Source organism: Glycine soja, chromosome 4 (genome assembly GCF_004193775.1).
Source record: "Glycine soja cultivar W05 chromosome 4, ASM419377v2, whole genome shotgun sequence".
NCBI lineage: Eukaryota > Viridiplantae > Streptophyta > Magnoliopsida > Fabales > Fabaceae > Glycine > Glycine soja.
Window position 1 is genome coordinate 49098257 of NC_041005.1, and position 16620 is coordinate 49114876.

General features: G+C 35.9%; 2 protein-coding genes across 7 annotated transcripts; both read left to right on the forward strand.

Annotated features, from left to right (window-relative positions):
* The first annotated feature begins 1404 nt into the window (after window positions 1–1404).
* On the forward strand, window positions 1405–5928 carry LOC114410196. 2 transcript variants are annotated; one of them, XM_028374034.1, is made up of 8 exons: window positions 1405–1877; window positions 2563–2710; window positions 2817–2967; window positions 3992–4117; window positions 4219–4299; window positions 4526–4718; window positions 4796–5066; window positions 5364–5928. In XM_028374034.1, the coding sequence occupies exons 1-8, from the start codon at window positions 1677–1679 to the stop codon at window positions 5633–5635; spliced, it is 1443 nt and encodes a 480-aa protein (XP_028229835.1). In that variant the 5' UTR covers window positions 1405–1676; the 3' UTR covers window positions 5636–5928. The 2 variants fall into 2 exon arrangements, with proteins under 2 accessions (XP_028229835.1, XP_028229836.1); XM_028374035.1 differs by having other exon boundaries at window positions 5367–5928.
* Window positions 5929–8207: 2279 nt separating this feature from the next.
* LOC114410197 (protein stum-like) lies at window positions 8208–16032 on the forward strand. 5 transcript variants are annotated; one of them, XM_028374037.1, is made up of 11 exons: window positions 8208–8470; window positions 9232–9339; window positions 11121–11306; window positions 11395–11506; window positions 11587–11620; window positions 11803–11843; window positions 11996–12030; window positions 12116–12268; window positions 12391–14876; window positions 15369–15458; window positions 15604–16032. In XM_028374037.1, exons 2-11 carry the CDS (start codon window positions 9269–9271, stop codon window positions 15669–15671), a joined length of 3276 nt encoding a protein of 1091 aa, XP_028229838.1. In that variant the 5' UTR covers window positions 8208–8470; window positions 9232–9268; the 3' UTR covers window positions 15672–16032. The 5 variants fall into 5 exon arrangements, with proteins under 5 accessions (XP_028229838.1, XP_028229837.1, XP_028229839.1 ...); XM_028374036.1 differs by having other exon boundaries at window positions 8208–8463; XM_028374038.1 differs by having other exon boundaries at window positions 8208–8456.
* The last annotated feature ends 588 nt before the right edge of the window (window positions 16033–16620 follow it).

Below are 16620 nucleotides of genomic sequence, written 5' to 3' on the forward strand. Positions count from 1 at the left end.
AAAGATTTTGTTCCTCGTATATTTTTCAACATATGCATATTTGCCCATATGATGTTCTGAAAAAAGATAAATGCTTATTTCAATTCCTTCATGAGAAATTAACAATAAAAGAAATAGTTTATTTCTCATATTGATGGTGTCTCTTCCACCATTTTTTGCAAGGCATTGACCATCTCATCCTCAGATTATAAAATTGGTGGTGGTGATTTATTAGTAAAAGAAAATGGTTACCTTCTACATGTTCACCATTCATCATTTCAAAATATTTGAGATGGGATATTAACTTTTGACGTAAGATGTAAGTAATTTGTATTAGGTACATCATTGTATGAAATAGTTTAGAGAGTCATGTAACCCTTTTCACGCTCACGAGCAACCTCCACAATACTAATATATGTGTGAATAAATGTGAGCCCTGATGTGTGAGTACCATGTCCTTCAACTTTGTAGAATTAAACTATTTTATTTTTCATTTTTTGCTTAGCCCACACCATTGGTTTACATGGTGTAGTTGTGGGCTCTTGATCGAATTGTTTTACCCCTGAATTAATGATTGGTTTGTTTCGTTTAACTATCGAATCACTTATATCCTAATTATTGGCATAATCAATCCCATTGAAATAATTTATAATTTGAGCTTTCTCTCATACTTTTAATTCCATCCTTTGCCAATTAATGAAGGTTTTTTTTTTTGTGTAGCTATGCAAATCTCCCTTCTTATCATCCATGGACAGATGAAATATAGACTCTAGTTTGTGATTATTAAGTAATGATCAAATATCATCCATGGGCTTTTATGTATCACCATTTTTTTGCCCTTTGCTTTATCAAACTCTATCACATAAAAACTACAATCCACATGCATGATATTAAAAGCCTTCTAAGTGCCATCATTTTTCAGTCTATCCTTCATTGTATTCAAACCAACAATCTTTCACAGGACTTTAATCACAAATGAATTCTATCAGGGGTTACACAATTCCTAAAAACTCGACTATCCAAGAATACCTTAAGCAACAATCGATCTCTTCCCTTGTGTACCATGCAACCATCTTTTGTGCAAAAAGAAAATCTCGCATAAGTGGACTTGGCTTATTTTGATGGACCTTGTCCTAAAAAAGTTATTCTTTTCGTTCTATTAACTTTCACCATCTTCTTATTCAACTGACTTCTGTGTTGTCTTCTCTAAAGAAAATCCCGACCAGTGTCATTTTGCGAAAAAAACACAAATCCTTCCGTATCATAAAATGTCTAGATTCAAATATATAAAATCCCATCATTCACCAATGCAATCAACAAAAATAAAAAATAAATCAAAATAATAAACACATAAAGAAGAAAGCGATGATGACTTGATTAAAATAAAAAGAAAAAACACCAAGACCTGGTAAGATATTCAATTTCTCTTTATTTTAATTTACATATTTATAAGCGCTCGCAAAGCAGTGAGACTCGAGAGACAAAGAGAGAGAATCCAAATTCGGATTTTTGAAACGGGATCGACTCCATTTCTCTTCTTCTTCTTCACTGTCACACACACTCACACACTCCTTTTCCATCGTTTCTCCCCACCGATTCACGAAACCCTAATTTTTTTGGTTCCTCTTCCGGGGAGCGAAGATTTAGGGTTAGATTGAGCTGAGGTGGCAGATGCAGCAGCATCTCCTCTGAGAAAAATGGAAGGTGGCAGGAGAATTACGGTGAGTCCTCGACCTTGCTGCGGCCGCAGAATCGTTGCCGCAAAGAAGAGACCGCGTGCGAACGATGGCTTCGTCAACAGCGTCAAGAAACTCCAGAGACGCGAAATCAGCTCCAAGCGTGATCGCGCTTTCACCATGAGCGATGCTCAGGAGAGATTCCGGAATATTCGCTTGCAGGTCCCATTCTCTTAACCCTTTTTTTTAATTCACTTTTAAAAAAGTTTGTATTCGAATCCTCCGACTGTGAATGGAATATTTGGTTAGGGCTGTAAAAAATTTCTGGTTGGATCGGACTTGGAAGTCGTGTGTTTGTGTTCTGTGATACCTTTACCCTAACTTCGAAGCTAAAGTTTTTAAACAAATTAGCAGAATCTTGTTTTTTGTTGGTAATTTGTGATAGTTCAGGGCCTGCAGATTATTGATGGACTGAAGCATTGTTTCTTTGATACAGAATGACTCTGTCGACTGTAGTTGACATAAAGTTTGTGTTTGGTTTCAGTAACTCTTTTGTTGTGTACTCTATTTGTATTTGGTGATTTAACAGGTGGTAAGGACTAGACCACTGACCCTGCCGCCTGATTGTGTTTTCAATATTCCAGTCCGATACAACATGGGATAACTGGGATAGAAAAGTGGTGTGGCGTTTTTGTTTGTATCAATCCCCCTATGCTTGTGTGGGGTATATTACATTTTAAACTTTTGTTTCTAGTGGTATAACAATCCTGCATTGCTTATTCTATTTTAAATCATTGATGTTGAAGAGTCTTCTGTTCCTCTTTTATGATAGTGAGATGTGTACTTTACTGTACGTACGTATGCCCATTTCCCTGCACTTGTATATGTCTGATGGTTCTGTTTACAGGAAGAATATGATACACATGATCCAAAAGGTCCTTCATCTATGGTGTTGCAATTTCTGAGAAAAAGATCAAAGATTATTGAGATTGTAGCAGCACGCGATATTGTTTTTGCTCTTGCACAATCAGGTGTTTGTGCGGCATTTAGCCGAGGTAGTATTAGTATCTGCTAATTGTATGCTTTTTTAATTCCATTTGTGACTAAAATGGACATATTGTATATGTGACGTCACTGATGTGTTTCAACTGTTTGATGCAGAGAACAATCAACGGATATGCTTTTTGAACGTCAGTGCTGATGAAGTTATAAGAAGTCTGTTTTATAACAAAAATAACGACTCACTTATCACAGTTTCTGTATATGCTTCAGACAGTTACAGTTCTTTGAAATGCAGAAGCACAAGGATCGAGTATGTATTGTTCTTTGTTTTTTGTAACATTTACTGTTACTCCCAGTAATCCGGGATAGCAGTGGGCCACAAAAATGCTATAGTGGGATAGCTGCTATTCTGAAATCTTTTATATAGTTTATATAATGTATAGGTTGTCAATAGCGGCAAATAGTGCTATAGTGCCGGAGTGCCCCCTAGTCGCTACAATAAGAATGTAGCGTCTTGGTTTACTGGTGTGGCATTGTAGCTGCTATCCGCCTATCCTGGAGTGGAATAGTGGGTGCAATTGCGGTGGTGGAGTGGGAACAACTCCAAAAGTTGAAAGAAATCCCTAAAATGCCCTTATTTCATGACTGGAATGGGGGGTATTTTGGGGATTTTAGTTGTGCACGAGCCTTCAAAGGGGGAAATACCCTCGACAAGTTATTTGTCCCTCCTAGTCTCCTGTCCGTGTGATGTAGCCTCTGTTTCCAGTGACCCACTTTGTTTCCCAGCAATCCTCTCTGTTTTCCGGCAACCTACTGTTTTCCTCCCCCCCAATCCTGCAGGCTGAAACCCATTTTCCTTCTTCATTCTCTTCTTCTTATGCCCGCTTTTTTTCTTCTCTCCTTTCTTTTCTAGATAGGAATCGTAAATCAGGATCTTCTAAATCCAAGTCGTCTTTATCATTTTCACCACTATTGTAGATTTTGTTTTTGGAAATTGAAATCCCAAAAGTAGCCCCCCCAAAAGTCCTAATCTCTCTGTTCAGAGGGACTTTTTGGAACCAACACAAAGCCATTATCCTGTTCACTGCAGCTGCTATTCAGCCTGCTATTTGGTCTGTGGCTATAGCCACTACATTAAACTGCTCTGCTTCAGTGTTCAGGGGCCACTCTGCCCTGCTATGCACAATAACATGTTATTTGAGCCCTGCTCCTCACTCTCAAAAGAGAAGGATAGAGAAAACAAAATTGCTCAAGTTGCACAATAACTAAAAGAAAAGCAGTTGGATGCCCAGGTTTGAATTGTGTTCTATGCTAAGATTTTGTGTCATTGTCAGATATATAAGGAGGGGTACACCAGATGCTGGCTTTGCTCTTTTTGAATCTGAGTCTCTGAAGTGGCCAGGTTTTGTAGAGTTTGATGATGTAAATGGGAAGGTATTAACATACTCTGCTCAAGACAGGTATGTGTTTTACTGTTCTGATATTTTTGCATGGGGATATAATTATGTAATATGTCAAGGCTTCTTGATGGTGATACTTGTCTTTCTTTTTAATCCTGTAGCATATACAAGGTATTTGACCTAAAAAACTATACAATGCTGTACTCTATTTCTGATAAAAATGTCCAAGAGATTAAGATCAGGTAATTTTTCTTACCGTGCTTGTATTATTTTTACTTTTAGAAAACACTTCCATCCATAGATGTGATGTTCTATGGTCAATTGGTCATGCACAACTTTCTGAAATTATATCACATTAACTATTAAATTTTTAAGAATATATTAGTTTTTTCTACATTTTATAGTTTCTTTGGGCGATCCTGGTTTCTATACAGACTCCTTTGCTCTTGTTTGATGATTTTATTTTAGCCCGGGAATCATGTTGTTGATTTATGCTAAAGCAAGTAGCCATGTTCCGCTTAAAATCCTTTCAATAGAAGATGGTACTGTTTTGAAGTCATTCAGCCATCTCCTTTATCGGAATAAGAAGGTAGATTTTATTGAACAGTTCAATGAAAAGCTACTCGTAAAGCAAGAAAATGAGAATCTCCAGATTCTTGATGTAAGTAATTTTCTCCTTTACGTGCATTGTGTATACATGATTCTACATCCAGTCATCTGACTTGTAATTAATTTTAGGTTCGGACTTTTGAACACACAGAAGTTTGCAGAAGTGAATTTATGACACCATCTGCATTTATTTTTCTATATGAGAACCAATTGTTCCTGACATTTCGAAATCGAACTGTGGCTGTGTGGAACTTCCGTGGAGAGCTGGTAACTTCTTTTGAGGATCACCTCTTGTGGCATCCTGACTGCAACACCAACAATATATATATAACCAGTGACCAGGATCTTATCATATCCTACTGTAAAGCTGATTCTGATGATTCATTGTCTGAAGGAAATGGTACTTTCTGTATTTTTTTTTTCCTGTCTGCACTCTTCGTAATTTTCCCTTTGTAATTTGCCTTGTGATGGAAGGTACAAAGGGAGATATATTTTTTTATAGTTGTAGCTTGAGCACCAGACCAAAGAGTTAATTTAGCTAAATGTTTCACATTTTGACTTAATACGTTAAAATGTAAAACATGATAGCTAATCGTATTAAATATAGTTTTCAATGTGGTGTCTGTGATCATTATATATATTTTGCAAAGGAGCAACTAAAGGTGCATTACTGATGGGCTTTGTTTCTTTTATGCAGCAGGTTCCATCAACGTCAGCAACATCTTAACTGGCAAGTGTCTGGCCAAAATAAGAGCAAGCAACAGCTTTCCAGTGGATAACAATTGCAGTTGCAGTGACAAACCTTCTCGTAGCTATTGTTGTAATTCAAAGAAGAGAAAACATGGCTCCAAGATGAGGAGCACAGTTGCAGAAGCTTTGGAAGACATTACTGCTCTCTTCTATGATGAAGAGCGCAATGAAATCTATACAGGCAACAGGCTTGGGCTAGTTCATGTCTGGTCTAACTGATGAATGTAGTATTGAATTTACTGTTGCCCTGTGTTATTCTTATTGGATTTTCATAGTGGGTACATTGATTATTCTGATCTGCTATTGAGAACTTTTGGGGGATGTAACTATAAGTAACTTTGAATCATTCAATTTTTTTTCCTTGTCATTTACGCCTTAGGCGAGTTTGTTCTGTAGTTGTAAGAGTTGTATGAAAATATGTCGGTAACTCACCGGATGTTGCTTCTGCTGTAATCTATATTTTACATTAATGGAGCGGCTTCGATGGAATGTAGCATGTGAATTATGCCAAATCTGTTCTCTTTCTTTTTCTCCTTTTGCCCCTCGTGGCATAGTGGATTGATTCATAATTCCTTTGCACACATCACATGGATTGTAAGGGCCGCGATGCCAAATAAGAGGTAAAGGTCCAAAAGCAATCAATAATCAGTAGAGTGGTAGCTTTACGATTTGCCAACCTTTCCTTCTCAAGTTTCTGGTACTCCAATCAAATTCACTTTTTTTTTTTTTTTTTTTGTGTGTGTTCTATTCTATCCTACATTTTCCTATAGTTTCTTTTCTGCTAGCTACCATCTAGTTCTTGGAAAAGCTGACACACAAGACTTTGCCTTCCACTTTCACTGAACGGTCGGTTAGGGATGAAATGGAATCCACCTTGGTCGTGGGCCGGTTTCATGCGAAGGACATTTGATAGGAAGTGACATACGAAGTAAGGTATATATTACTTACAATTGTTACGATTCGAATTTTACATCAAAAAATTCAGGGTTATCTAAATTTATATCATTTGTTAAGCACACGATTAAAAGTACAATTATATCCGTAAAATTACTTGTCAGGGTTATAATCTGTTCATGGGTATTTATGTACAGTATTTCAATTTCATTTTTAAAGTTGTATCTTAATTCAATTCGGTATAGTTTTGTTTTCTTTCGCTAAAGATAATCAGTATACCTTTTTTTTTTTAATTTTTTATAAGAATCGGTTCATTTTTCTCTCTCTCGGTGAAGAAAAAGTTGATATGATTAATGATTCAGATCTTGGATCTGGTCCCTGCTGCGCTTCATGCAGTCGTTTAATCATCTAAGCGGATCCTAGACTGACTGATATAATCAAATTTTGTGTTACATGTGCGACATGGACACAAACAAAAGTTAGGTGATTTCTTAATTTAATCTCTTACTTTGTTCTCATCTCATTTAAACGAAAGTTCGAGCATATTTAATAGAATAAAAATATGAAAGTGAATCATTTCAAAATTGTATAAAATACAAGTAACTTACTAATAGTGTTTTTTTTTTGGTGGAGAACTTAATAATAGTTTAAACTTTCAAAATGCTTATAATAATGACCCACCGTACAATAAAGTAACCAAATTCAGCATAAACAAATAATGGTCAAATTACATTCACACCCCTAAGGTTTAACAAATTTTTAATTGATACTTTTTTTCACCCCAACACAAACTTCTCTTAATTTGTATAAAAGTAGAATACAATTACTTGACCCAATTAAGTTGATACTTTTTTTAATTCCTTATCATTTCAATTCATATTTTCAACAACCAATTTAGGTGATCAATACTTTTCTCAAAGACTAAATTAATACTCATTTAATTTTTAGAAATTAAACATGTATTAAAAATATAAAAAATAATAAAAAAGCTAAAATATTTTACACTTGTAATATTAAATGATTATACCATATTTTCAAGTGATTTTTTTTAAAGAGTAGATTAGGTGGTTATTCTAGATAAATAAATATGGGAAAACCTTTCGCTATATGTCTACTTCGTACTTTATCTGACGAGTGACGAGGAGAAGACGAGAGAGGGACAAGATAAATAACGGATATGTATATGTTGTCCCTATATATCCGTTTCTTAAATAAAAAGAAATTAGAGGGATTTGTACCAAAAATGAGGTCTACTGGTATATTATAGAGACATTTATTTTGTTGGATTTGAGGGGCATGCATGATGCACAGCACACACGTAAATTACCGACAATGGACAAGTTATCTTATGGGAGTAGATACAAATTTCAAATTAGACGCGGTTGCGGTGAGAATTGTCGTTTAGGCTTATTCTCATTTCTCAACCCCAATCTCTTTCTCACTCTTCATTTGTCCACCTACCCGTTGCAAATTAAATTATTACTAACACTAATGTATTCATCCCATCTCATTCTCATCCATCAATGCAAACATAATACACCCAACCCCGATAAACCCCACAAACATAATTAAATAGAAAAATAAAAGTAAAGATATTTTATTGGAGTTCCTTTTTTTTTTAGTAACTACAATAATGATCGAATTTAAAATGAATCTATCCAAGTCTCTGTTAGATTAATCCTAATAAGTATGAGAATTAATCTTGTTTAACTCAAATAGAGTCATTATTATTTTTTAAATATTTGTATAACACAGTTCAAATTAATTAAGTTAAAATAATTTTATATCAGTTGATTTATGCTATTCATTTATTTTATTTTTTTGAAAGGAGGAAAAGAAAAAATGGAGAGAAGAAGAGAGGTAGAGAGCGTGAGAGCACGCGCGGGAAGAAGAAAGCATATTTGAGAGCATGGAGTAGTGTAGTTAACTTGGCGGACCACAACACACATCACTTAGTCTTTGTTCTTACATTCCTGGCTCATCCCTCATTGCTCATCTGGCAGATTCAAATTCGCCTCACTCACTCGCTCGCTCTCTCTCAGTTTCGAAAATCTCTTTCTCTTCATCTCTCTGTCTCTGATATTATAGACAGCAAAACTCGTTTTCAGATCTCAAACGGTGCTAGTTAGAAGAGCCGACGTGAGAGGTGAGAGGTGAGAGTTTCAAACACCTTTCTCTTGCTCCATCATCTTATTGTTCTGTTGCCATTGGTATTTCGCTCCCTCGCTTTGGTCATTTTTGTAGAATCCAAGATTTTCTCGCTTAACCGCTTCGCTGCAATTTACACTTTCTGCGATTTATCTTATCTTTTTGTTTTTGTTTTTTTTTTAGAGATTGTAGGTGTCGTGCTAGATCTGACTTCAACGCACGCATATCTAGCTGTTTCGTTTTCTCTCTTGATCTGGATATCGCTTTCTGATTGTTACTGCGCGTTGTTTTATTGTGTTTCGGAGCCTTTTTTTCTTTTTTTGTTTTCCTTTGTTTGTTTCCTTGCGCTGTTCATTATTCTTTTTTTTTTTTCGTTTTTCAGAAATGAGAATTTTCTGGGTTTAGTGTTTTGTTTTTGTTTTTTTGTTCGCGGTAATTATGTGAAGTACAAGAGTTTGCTGATAATCAGACTGTCATATTTGAAAAGAAAACGTTTCACAAGTTTTTTAAGCAGTTTTTATTTACATTGTGTCTTTATCGACCTTTGTTCTATATTATATTTAATTTAATTGTAGCTTGATTTCTCTGTGTTACTGTTAAAGATGGTTTAAAATTTTATATTTTAAGATAGTGAAGTGTGATTTAGTTGCTTGGTTATGGTGGCTGTTTATTAGTTCTCTAACTCTGGTTTCATTTGTTTAATGGTCAGAGTATTGAATAAATTCAGAATGGAATTGATCATGTATTTTGTCTACTTGCTAATTTCCTTTCAGGTTCACGTTCCTTTGTTTTGCATCTAAAATTTTGGAAATGGAGGACGCGGTAGATGCTACAGCAACTTTGGATTATGTTTCAATTCAGATTTTTCCTAACCAAAACAGGTTAGCTTTAATGCTTCGTGGAGTTAGAATGGGGCTTCACATGCTTTTTTCATTTTGTAGCAATCTCGTGGGAACTTATTTTAGTATTATATTTTGATTTTGAAGTTGTTTAAGGATGTCTTATCCTCCTTTTAGATGTTCTTTTCCTCTCTTTTAGATGTTCTTTTCCCCTTCTCTTCTTTGTAATAGTTTTACTCTTATATCCAGAGAAAACAACCGTTCTCAGTATTTGACTTTAATTGCAAAATGTGACATTGCTGAATTAAAGACTTCGAAAATTTTCATATTTTTGAGGAAATAGTAGTCCATATGTGTATTTCTATTGTTTAATAGTAGAAAGCAGAAATGAAGGAACAAAGGGCATGATTTTCCTCTAATCGTAAAAGATGATGTTTATGATGTCCTTTCAAGAATTTCAAAATGGAATATATTCTGTGGCAGAATTCCAAATCGAAACCTAATCATAAAATGAAATGAAATATCCCAACTATACTATATGGTAGTCAATGATGGGCTTTAAAGGGACAACATGTGAGAAAAATGGGAGTAGTAGAAATGAGAATGCTAAGATGGATGTGCGATTATACAATAAAAGAGAATATGGAATGCCATTATATGAGAGACGATTGGTGTAGCACCCATTGAGGAAAAGATGACAAAAAATTGGTTAAGGTGGTTTGAGCATTTACAAAGAAGGCCACAAGAGGCGCTAGTTATAAGAGTAGATTGCATATCTTTTAGCCCAGGAAAAGGAGAAGAGGGAGACCGAAAAAGACGTCGGAGGAAATCATCAAAGGAGATCTTAGACTTAATAATATTTCTTAAACTTTGGTTTTTAACTATGTTGTGTTGTGTGATCCATGTAGTTGACCACATCTAGTGGGATAAAACTTTGTTGTCGTTGTTGTTTGGTTCCACCTCTAGCTCCAACCGCATCATTCAAAAGGATTCTATCAATTTTCATTGAGGTTAAAGGAGACCTGTAAAAAAAAATTGAGGTTAAAGGAGACCTGTAAAAAAACCGTGAATAATTTTCACTTTCAAATCAATAATACTCCCTCTGTGTCTAAATATAAGATTCTTTTAACTAATTCACATCCTTTAAAAAAGTTGGTTAATATAGTTAATAGCATTAAATTTATCAACAATCTATATTATTTTGTCAAAATAACCCTTGAGTTTGTTGGGACTCATAATCTCTCTCGTTCCACTTAATTGTTTTCACACTTAATTAATCGATGTGTGCTAGCCTTTTTATCCAATCCTTATAAGAGAGATAATGTATTTATCTTTTAAATATATAGCATTTATTGTAATAAAGGGTATTTGGGTCAAAAAATAATCAATGCAAAAGATAACTTGGAAAGAGTCTTATACAAAGGGACAGAAAACTGAAAAGAGTCTTATAATTAGGAAAAGAGGGAGTAGATTATATCATTAGTTATCCTGCATCTTTTTGTACTGTTTTTTTCTTAATTTTCTAATGCATTTTTTTTCCTGGAGAAAGGTTATGAAGTCTGATTTTTTCTTAATACTAGTGTAGTTGTTGTCTGACGCAACATGTCCTTACAACTTAGAAGCAGGATTATTCTTCTAATATATCACAGACTCACCATTGTATGTATGTAATTTATTAGAAGAGTTATTATGGTTCCCTTTGCTAGGGAGTTCTTCCTGATTGTGCATTGAGTAGTTTATGCTTAATCTGCTCCTTATGCGAATGTTATACATTTTGTTTTTTGCCAGATATTTACATATTTCTCTCTGTGGTGGTGGGATAGGTATGAGGCATTTGTCTGTAAGGGGAAACAATCTGATAAAGTGGCAGCTGGACATTTGGAACATTTGTTGCCTCATTTACCTGCAATAAATGATTTGTATGCTGAAGGATTTGATACAAACTTTGATCTTAAATTACCAGAAAATCTGCATGGTGCTGAATGGTTTTCCAAAGCAACTGTTCAAAGGTTTCTATCAAAGAGTGTTTTATTTGTTTTTCCTTTGCGTTTACTTGTAGGAAAATCTTACTAGCTGTAATATTATTTTGCCTCTTAGGTTCCTTCATTTTGTTAGTTCACCGGATTTGATACATGCCATCAGCAGTATCCTGGATGAGATGTCTCAGTTGGAGGATTCAAAGAAATTTCATGTTTCTTTGTATGGGAAGGTGATACACTGTCTTTTATTAAATCAATACTGGAATTGGATGTTTTAAGTTTCTGATTAATGTTTGTCTTCTGAAATTAGGGCAATCAGGATCATCTTGAAAGTGGGGAAAAAGGTAATTTTCACTAAATTCTATGTAGTTTGGTTCTTGATTCTTGTTTGTTACCACCAACCAATGGGACTAGGTGTCAGGTTTCTGATATATTTTATATGATAATGTTTTATTTGCCATAAATAACTTTATCATTGTTCTCTGTAGTTTCTGTTGATTTTAATTGTATTTCCCAATTTTGACAGATGGTACTTATAGCTCTCATGGTGAAGCACCAACCTCCAAAGTAATTCCTTTTCTCCAATGCTTTAGAGTGGGTTTATTTTGCAAATTCATTCACACTATTAGTCTATTATAAAAAAAGCAACTTATTTAATTGTCCGGTTTTTACTTGATTTTCCATTGTGTTTCCACTAACAATTTATTGCATATGAACAGCCTGAAGTTAACATTGTGTCATCCGATGCTTCAAAGTATGTTCTTGTGACTGTTACATTACATTTAGCAGATATAGATAGGCTGCACCCACTATTAAGCTTTCTGAAAATATGCTGCCAGGAATGAATTGTTACGAGCAATGGATCTAAGACTAACAGCTTTGAGCGAGAAGTTAGTTGAAACTTTTAACAAGGCCACTGGTGCTACATGCTCCCCTGAAGATCTGAGTTATTTAGGAAAATTTTCTCAACATTTTGATGCCACTAATATAGAGTAAGTTTCAGACTGATTTATATAATATGTTCATTGCCCCTAAGAATGTATACTTGCAAGTTTTGGATTGCACTTGTATATTTTTTTTTAAACATTGCTAAGCACGTTGGTTATGTTCTCAGGCATTCTTTATGCAAGTTTATAGAACTTACCCAAAAGAGCCAGGATGTTGGTCCCCTGAGCAAAGAAACAACCTTGCACTCATGTGATGTGACCAAAGATGATGCAAACAAGGCCGTCAAAACCCTGCAGATTGCAAAACCATTACCTTCAGATACACCAGTTAAGTATGGTGTTTCACCAGCAAAAGCGGCCCAAGTTGAGAGACACAGTTCAACAGAAAGTGAGGAATCTTCTAAATCTAGTGATGAGGATCAAAGATCTGCCGAGAGAAGTCGTTCTCTAGTAAGATCTGCAACACCCAGAAGGTCAGCATCCCCAATGCGAAGGGTTCAAATAGGAAAAGCTGGACCCCGCAGAGCCGCTGCATTAACTATCAAGAGCCTCAATTATTTTCCTGGCAGAGAGAGGCCAATATCGTTTAGAGATGCTGCTGAAAATGACTTTGAAGGGGAAGTATTTGAACTGCCCAATAAAAAGTCAGAAATTGATGTCAAGAGGATAACTGTACAAGATGCCATCAGTCTTTTTGAAAGCAAACAGCGGGATCAAACTACAGATGTTCAGAAGAGGAAGTCATTAGTAGATGTTTCTGTTAGTACAAATAAATCTGTATTGAGAAGATGGAGTGCTGGTATGGGGGAAACCTCTGTTCAAGACCAGGCAGAACATGTTCCTGAAGATCCTGTTCCAGTGACTTCTAATGATGTGGTACATGCTGAGGCTCCTACAAATTCAGAAGTAGGAGTGGTGTCTGATTTTATTACCGAAAGTCACAATAATAATGATAACACTGATCCCGACGTAAAACCAGAAAGACAGGAAAATATAGGTTCTTTTGCTGCAGATAATCCAGATGAAACCAACCCAACAGTGAAAGGGGAAACTAACAAAAAGTTAGCAGCATCAGAAGAGTGGAATCAACGAAAGCAAGAAGAGTTCAACCAAATTCTTAAAAAAATGGTCGAAAGCAAACCTGTTTTATTTGGGAAGTCCAAGCCCAGCAGAAACCAGAATATTTCATTTGAGCAGAGAGGAGGGTCTTATGATAATTATAAGGAAAAACGTGATGCAAAACTTCGAGGAGCAAAGGCTGGAAAACAAGTAGAAAAAGAAGCACAATTTCAACAAATGCAGCAACTACTCGATAAGAGGAAAGTTGAAATGCCCAAAAGTGTGAGTGCAAGTAAAAAAAGTTCTCCAAGGATGCCCCAAAATTCTCTTAGAAAATCAACTCCACCTGCAAATTCCACAAAGGAAACCTCTAAACCTTTAACTACGAAAAAAATATCATCTAGAACATCACCCATGCCTGCTACACGTAAGTCTTGGTCAGCAACACCTTCACCAAGGGCAGCTGGGACATCCCCTGCCAAAGTGCGTGGTGGAATTTCATCAGCTAACACCACCCCAACACGTCGTAAGCCAGTGTCAACAACATCTGTTCCCCAACCAACCTCCCAAAGGGAAAAATCTATGCCCTGGAACAGAAATGAGAAAGAAACTCAGACCAATAATGCCAGGAGCCTCAAAAGCATGGATGAGAAGCGGCAGCCAGCTGTCCCGAACAAGAACAAGGCAATCAAAGCAAAAGTGACGAAAGCTTCTGAAGAAGCCTCTGTTCCTTCAAAGACTAACATTGGTAACAAGGGAACCAAGAAAAGCAGTGTGGTGCCATTGGAATCGAAACCATTTCTACGCAAGGGTTCTCGAATGGGGCATGGAACTGCTGATCTTAACAAGAAAAAAGGTCCTCCTAAGATGGACAAATCTCAGAGAGAGAGTGCAGATCTTATTGAAGATCAAGAAAGTGAGTTGGTTGTCAATGCTTCTGACTTGGTCAGTCAGCATTCAGATGGGGACACAGTGACACCTATTCATCAGAATGCTGCTACAGAACCAGACCCACAGATACATAACCAACTGCAATGCAGTGAGACAGAAAACTTAGACCAAAATCCTACAGATGGTGAGGTCTTAACATACACAGAAGAGTCTTCCTTAAATATAAGGAATGAAGAATCAACCATATCACCTTCTGCCTGGGTGGAGACAGAAGAGGATCTGGAAATGCCCAAGCCATGTGAGGATGACACATTTCAGTCTGTATCTCTAGCCAATGCTGCTCCAGTGGGATCAGCTAGTCCTCGTGTTCGTCATTCTCTGTCACAGATGCTGCAAGAAGAAAGTAGTGAACCTGACACATGTGAGTGGGGAAATGCTGAGAATCCTCCTGCCATGATATACCAAAAAGATGCACCCAAAGGTTTTAAAAGACTCTTGAAATTTGCTCGGAAGAGCAAGGGCGATGCAGGTTCCACTGGCTGGTCTAGCCCGTCTGTTTTTTCTGAAGGAGAGGATGATGCTGAGGAATTTAAAAATTCTAATAAAAGGAATGCTGACAATCTACTGAGAAAGGCCGCACTCAATGTGAAAAGCTATGGACAACCAAAAAATTCAGTACATGAAGGATATGAAAGAAATTTAGGTAGTACATTTTCCCCCTTTGCTTTGTTCTGATTCGAATCTGATGGCATTGCAATAAAGTTTGGTATCCATCAATGTTGTTCACCTTTCTCTTTTATTTCTTCTCTTAACATATTCTAGAGAAGCTCAAAACATTAAATGCTTTCCTTGTGCTCATCCATATCTGTACTCTGGTGAAACTCTTGGCTGCATTCCTGGTTGCAACATAGTTAATTAGCGATACCCTACTTAGTTGGTGCTTAATATTATCTTGAAGTCTCTGGTTCAGTTATATGGGGCACATCTTGGTTAAGCTTATGAAAATGAACTATAGCACCCTTAGGAACGAGGAGCTTAACAGGGACCGTAAGTCAACTCGAAAAGATAATGCTATGATTATTTTAATGCTTGTTTCTACATGCTGTTGTTTATGTTACTCTTGACTGGTTGAGAGTTAGTAAGCTGTTTTTTTCTTTCTAATTCCTAATGTCAATAATATTCTCATCATCTATAGATTTTTGCCATGCTGCAGGCAGAGATGATGGCAAGGGTTCTCACAAGATGCAAGACGGGCGTGATTTAGGTGCTGGTTCAACCACAAGAGGTCAGTCATTTACTCCATGACCCTAAGACTTGTCTATGTGATTTTAGTGCTCCTTTATGCCATGGAATCGCGCACATTTTCCTTTTTCACCAATGGTGATCCTTATTAATTCCTTCCTGTTTTGTTTTGCATGTCCATGTTACAGCGTCAAGGTCATTCTTTTCTCTTTCAGCTTTTAGGGGAAGCAAGCCCTCCGAGTCAAAGTTTCATTAGTGCTATGGGAACCTACCATTAATTTTGCCATCATCCCCTGACGTGGTTTTTGTCAGGTTTAATATGGAGTGTTCTCCCTATTGCATCAACTAAAGCTAAATCAGAAATAATTTCAGTGCGTTGATGATATAAATTATATGGCAAAGTGGGGTCTTTGGTGGAATGCTGTAAATTCATTAAATTGTGTCGCGCTATTACAATACATTACCCGAAAATTATAATTCATATCATCTGGCTTTTCCCTAGGAAATTTTCCTATAGCTGGATTATTTGTTGTAATATTGTCCCCAACGTTCATTTCATCGTATGTTGCTGTTACTTCGAAATATTAATCATTGTAGATAACTGAATTATAGTTCTCTCTCTCTGTCTCTCTCTCTCTCTCATTTATCCGTGACCCTTGCTAGCCGTTAGGGTAGTTACGAAGAGAAGGAAAAAAATACAAAATTTTTAAGAGTGACGAATGCTTCAATATATTAAAACAGTTCTGCTTCATATTCTTATATAATAAAAATAACATGCATTGTTTCAACATCTAATCATTGCAAAGTAGACACCAAAAGTAAAATTTCGACGAAAATCACTAATACTGAAACTGAACACAATGGATCAAAATTGGATTGAATTATTTTTTTACATAAAAATCCAAACATGATAGATTTATATTCTTTTGTCAACTCAAACTTATACCACCACCTAGCTTGATAATTTACATTTTTTAAAATGAATTTAGCCGAATGGGTTTTTAAACGTTCTTTTAAAAAGGTGATTATTATATTAAAATGTTATTATAAGACCATATACGAAGAATATTAAATTCAACTTGATTAAATTTGACAAAAAAACAAAGATCAATCCAATAACCAAGTCAAGTTAAACTGAATCGGGAGTTATAAAATTAATCTAATCACTCAATGCAGATCGACTAATCGGGAGTTATATATATTTA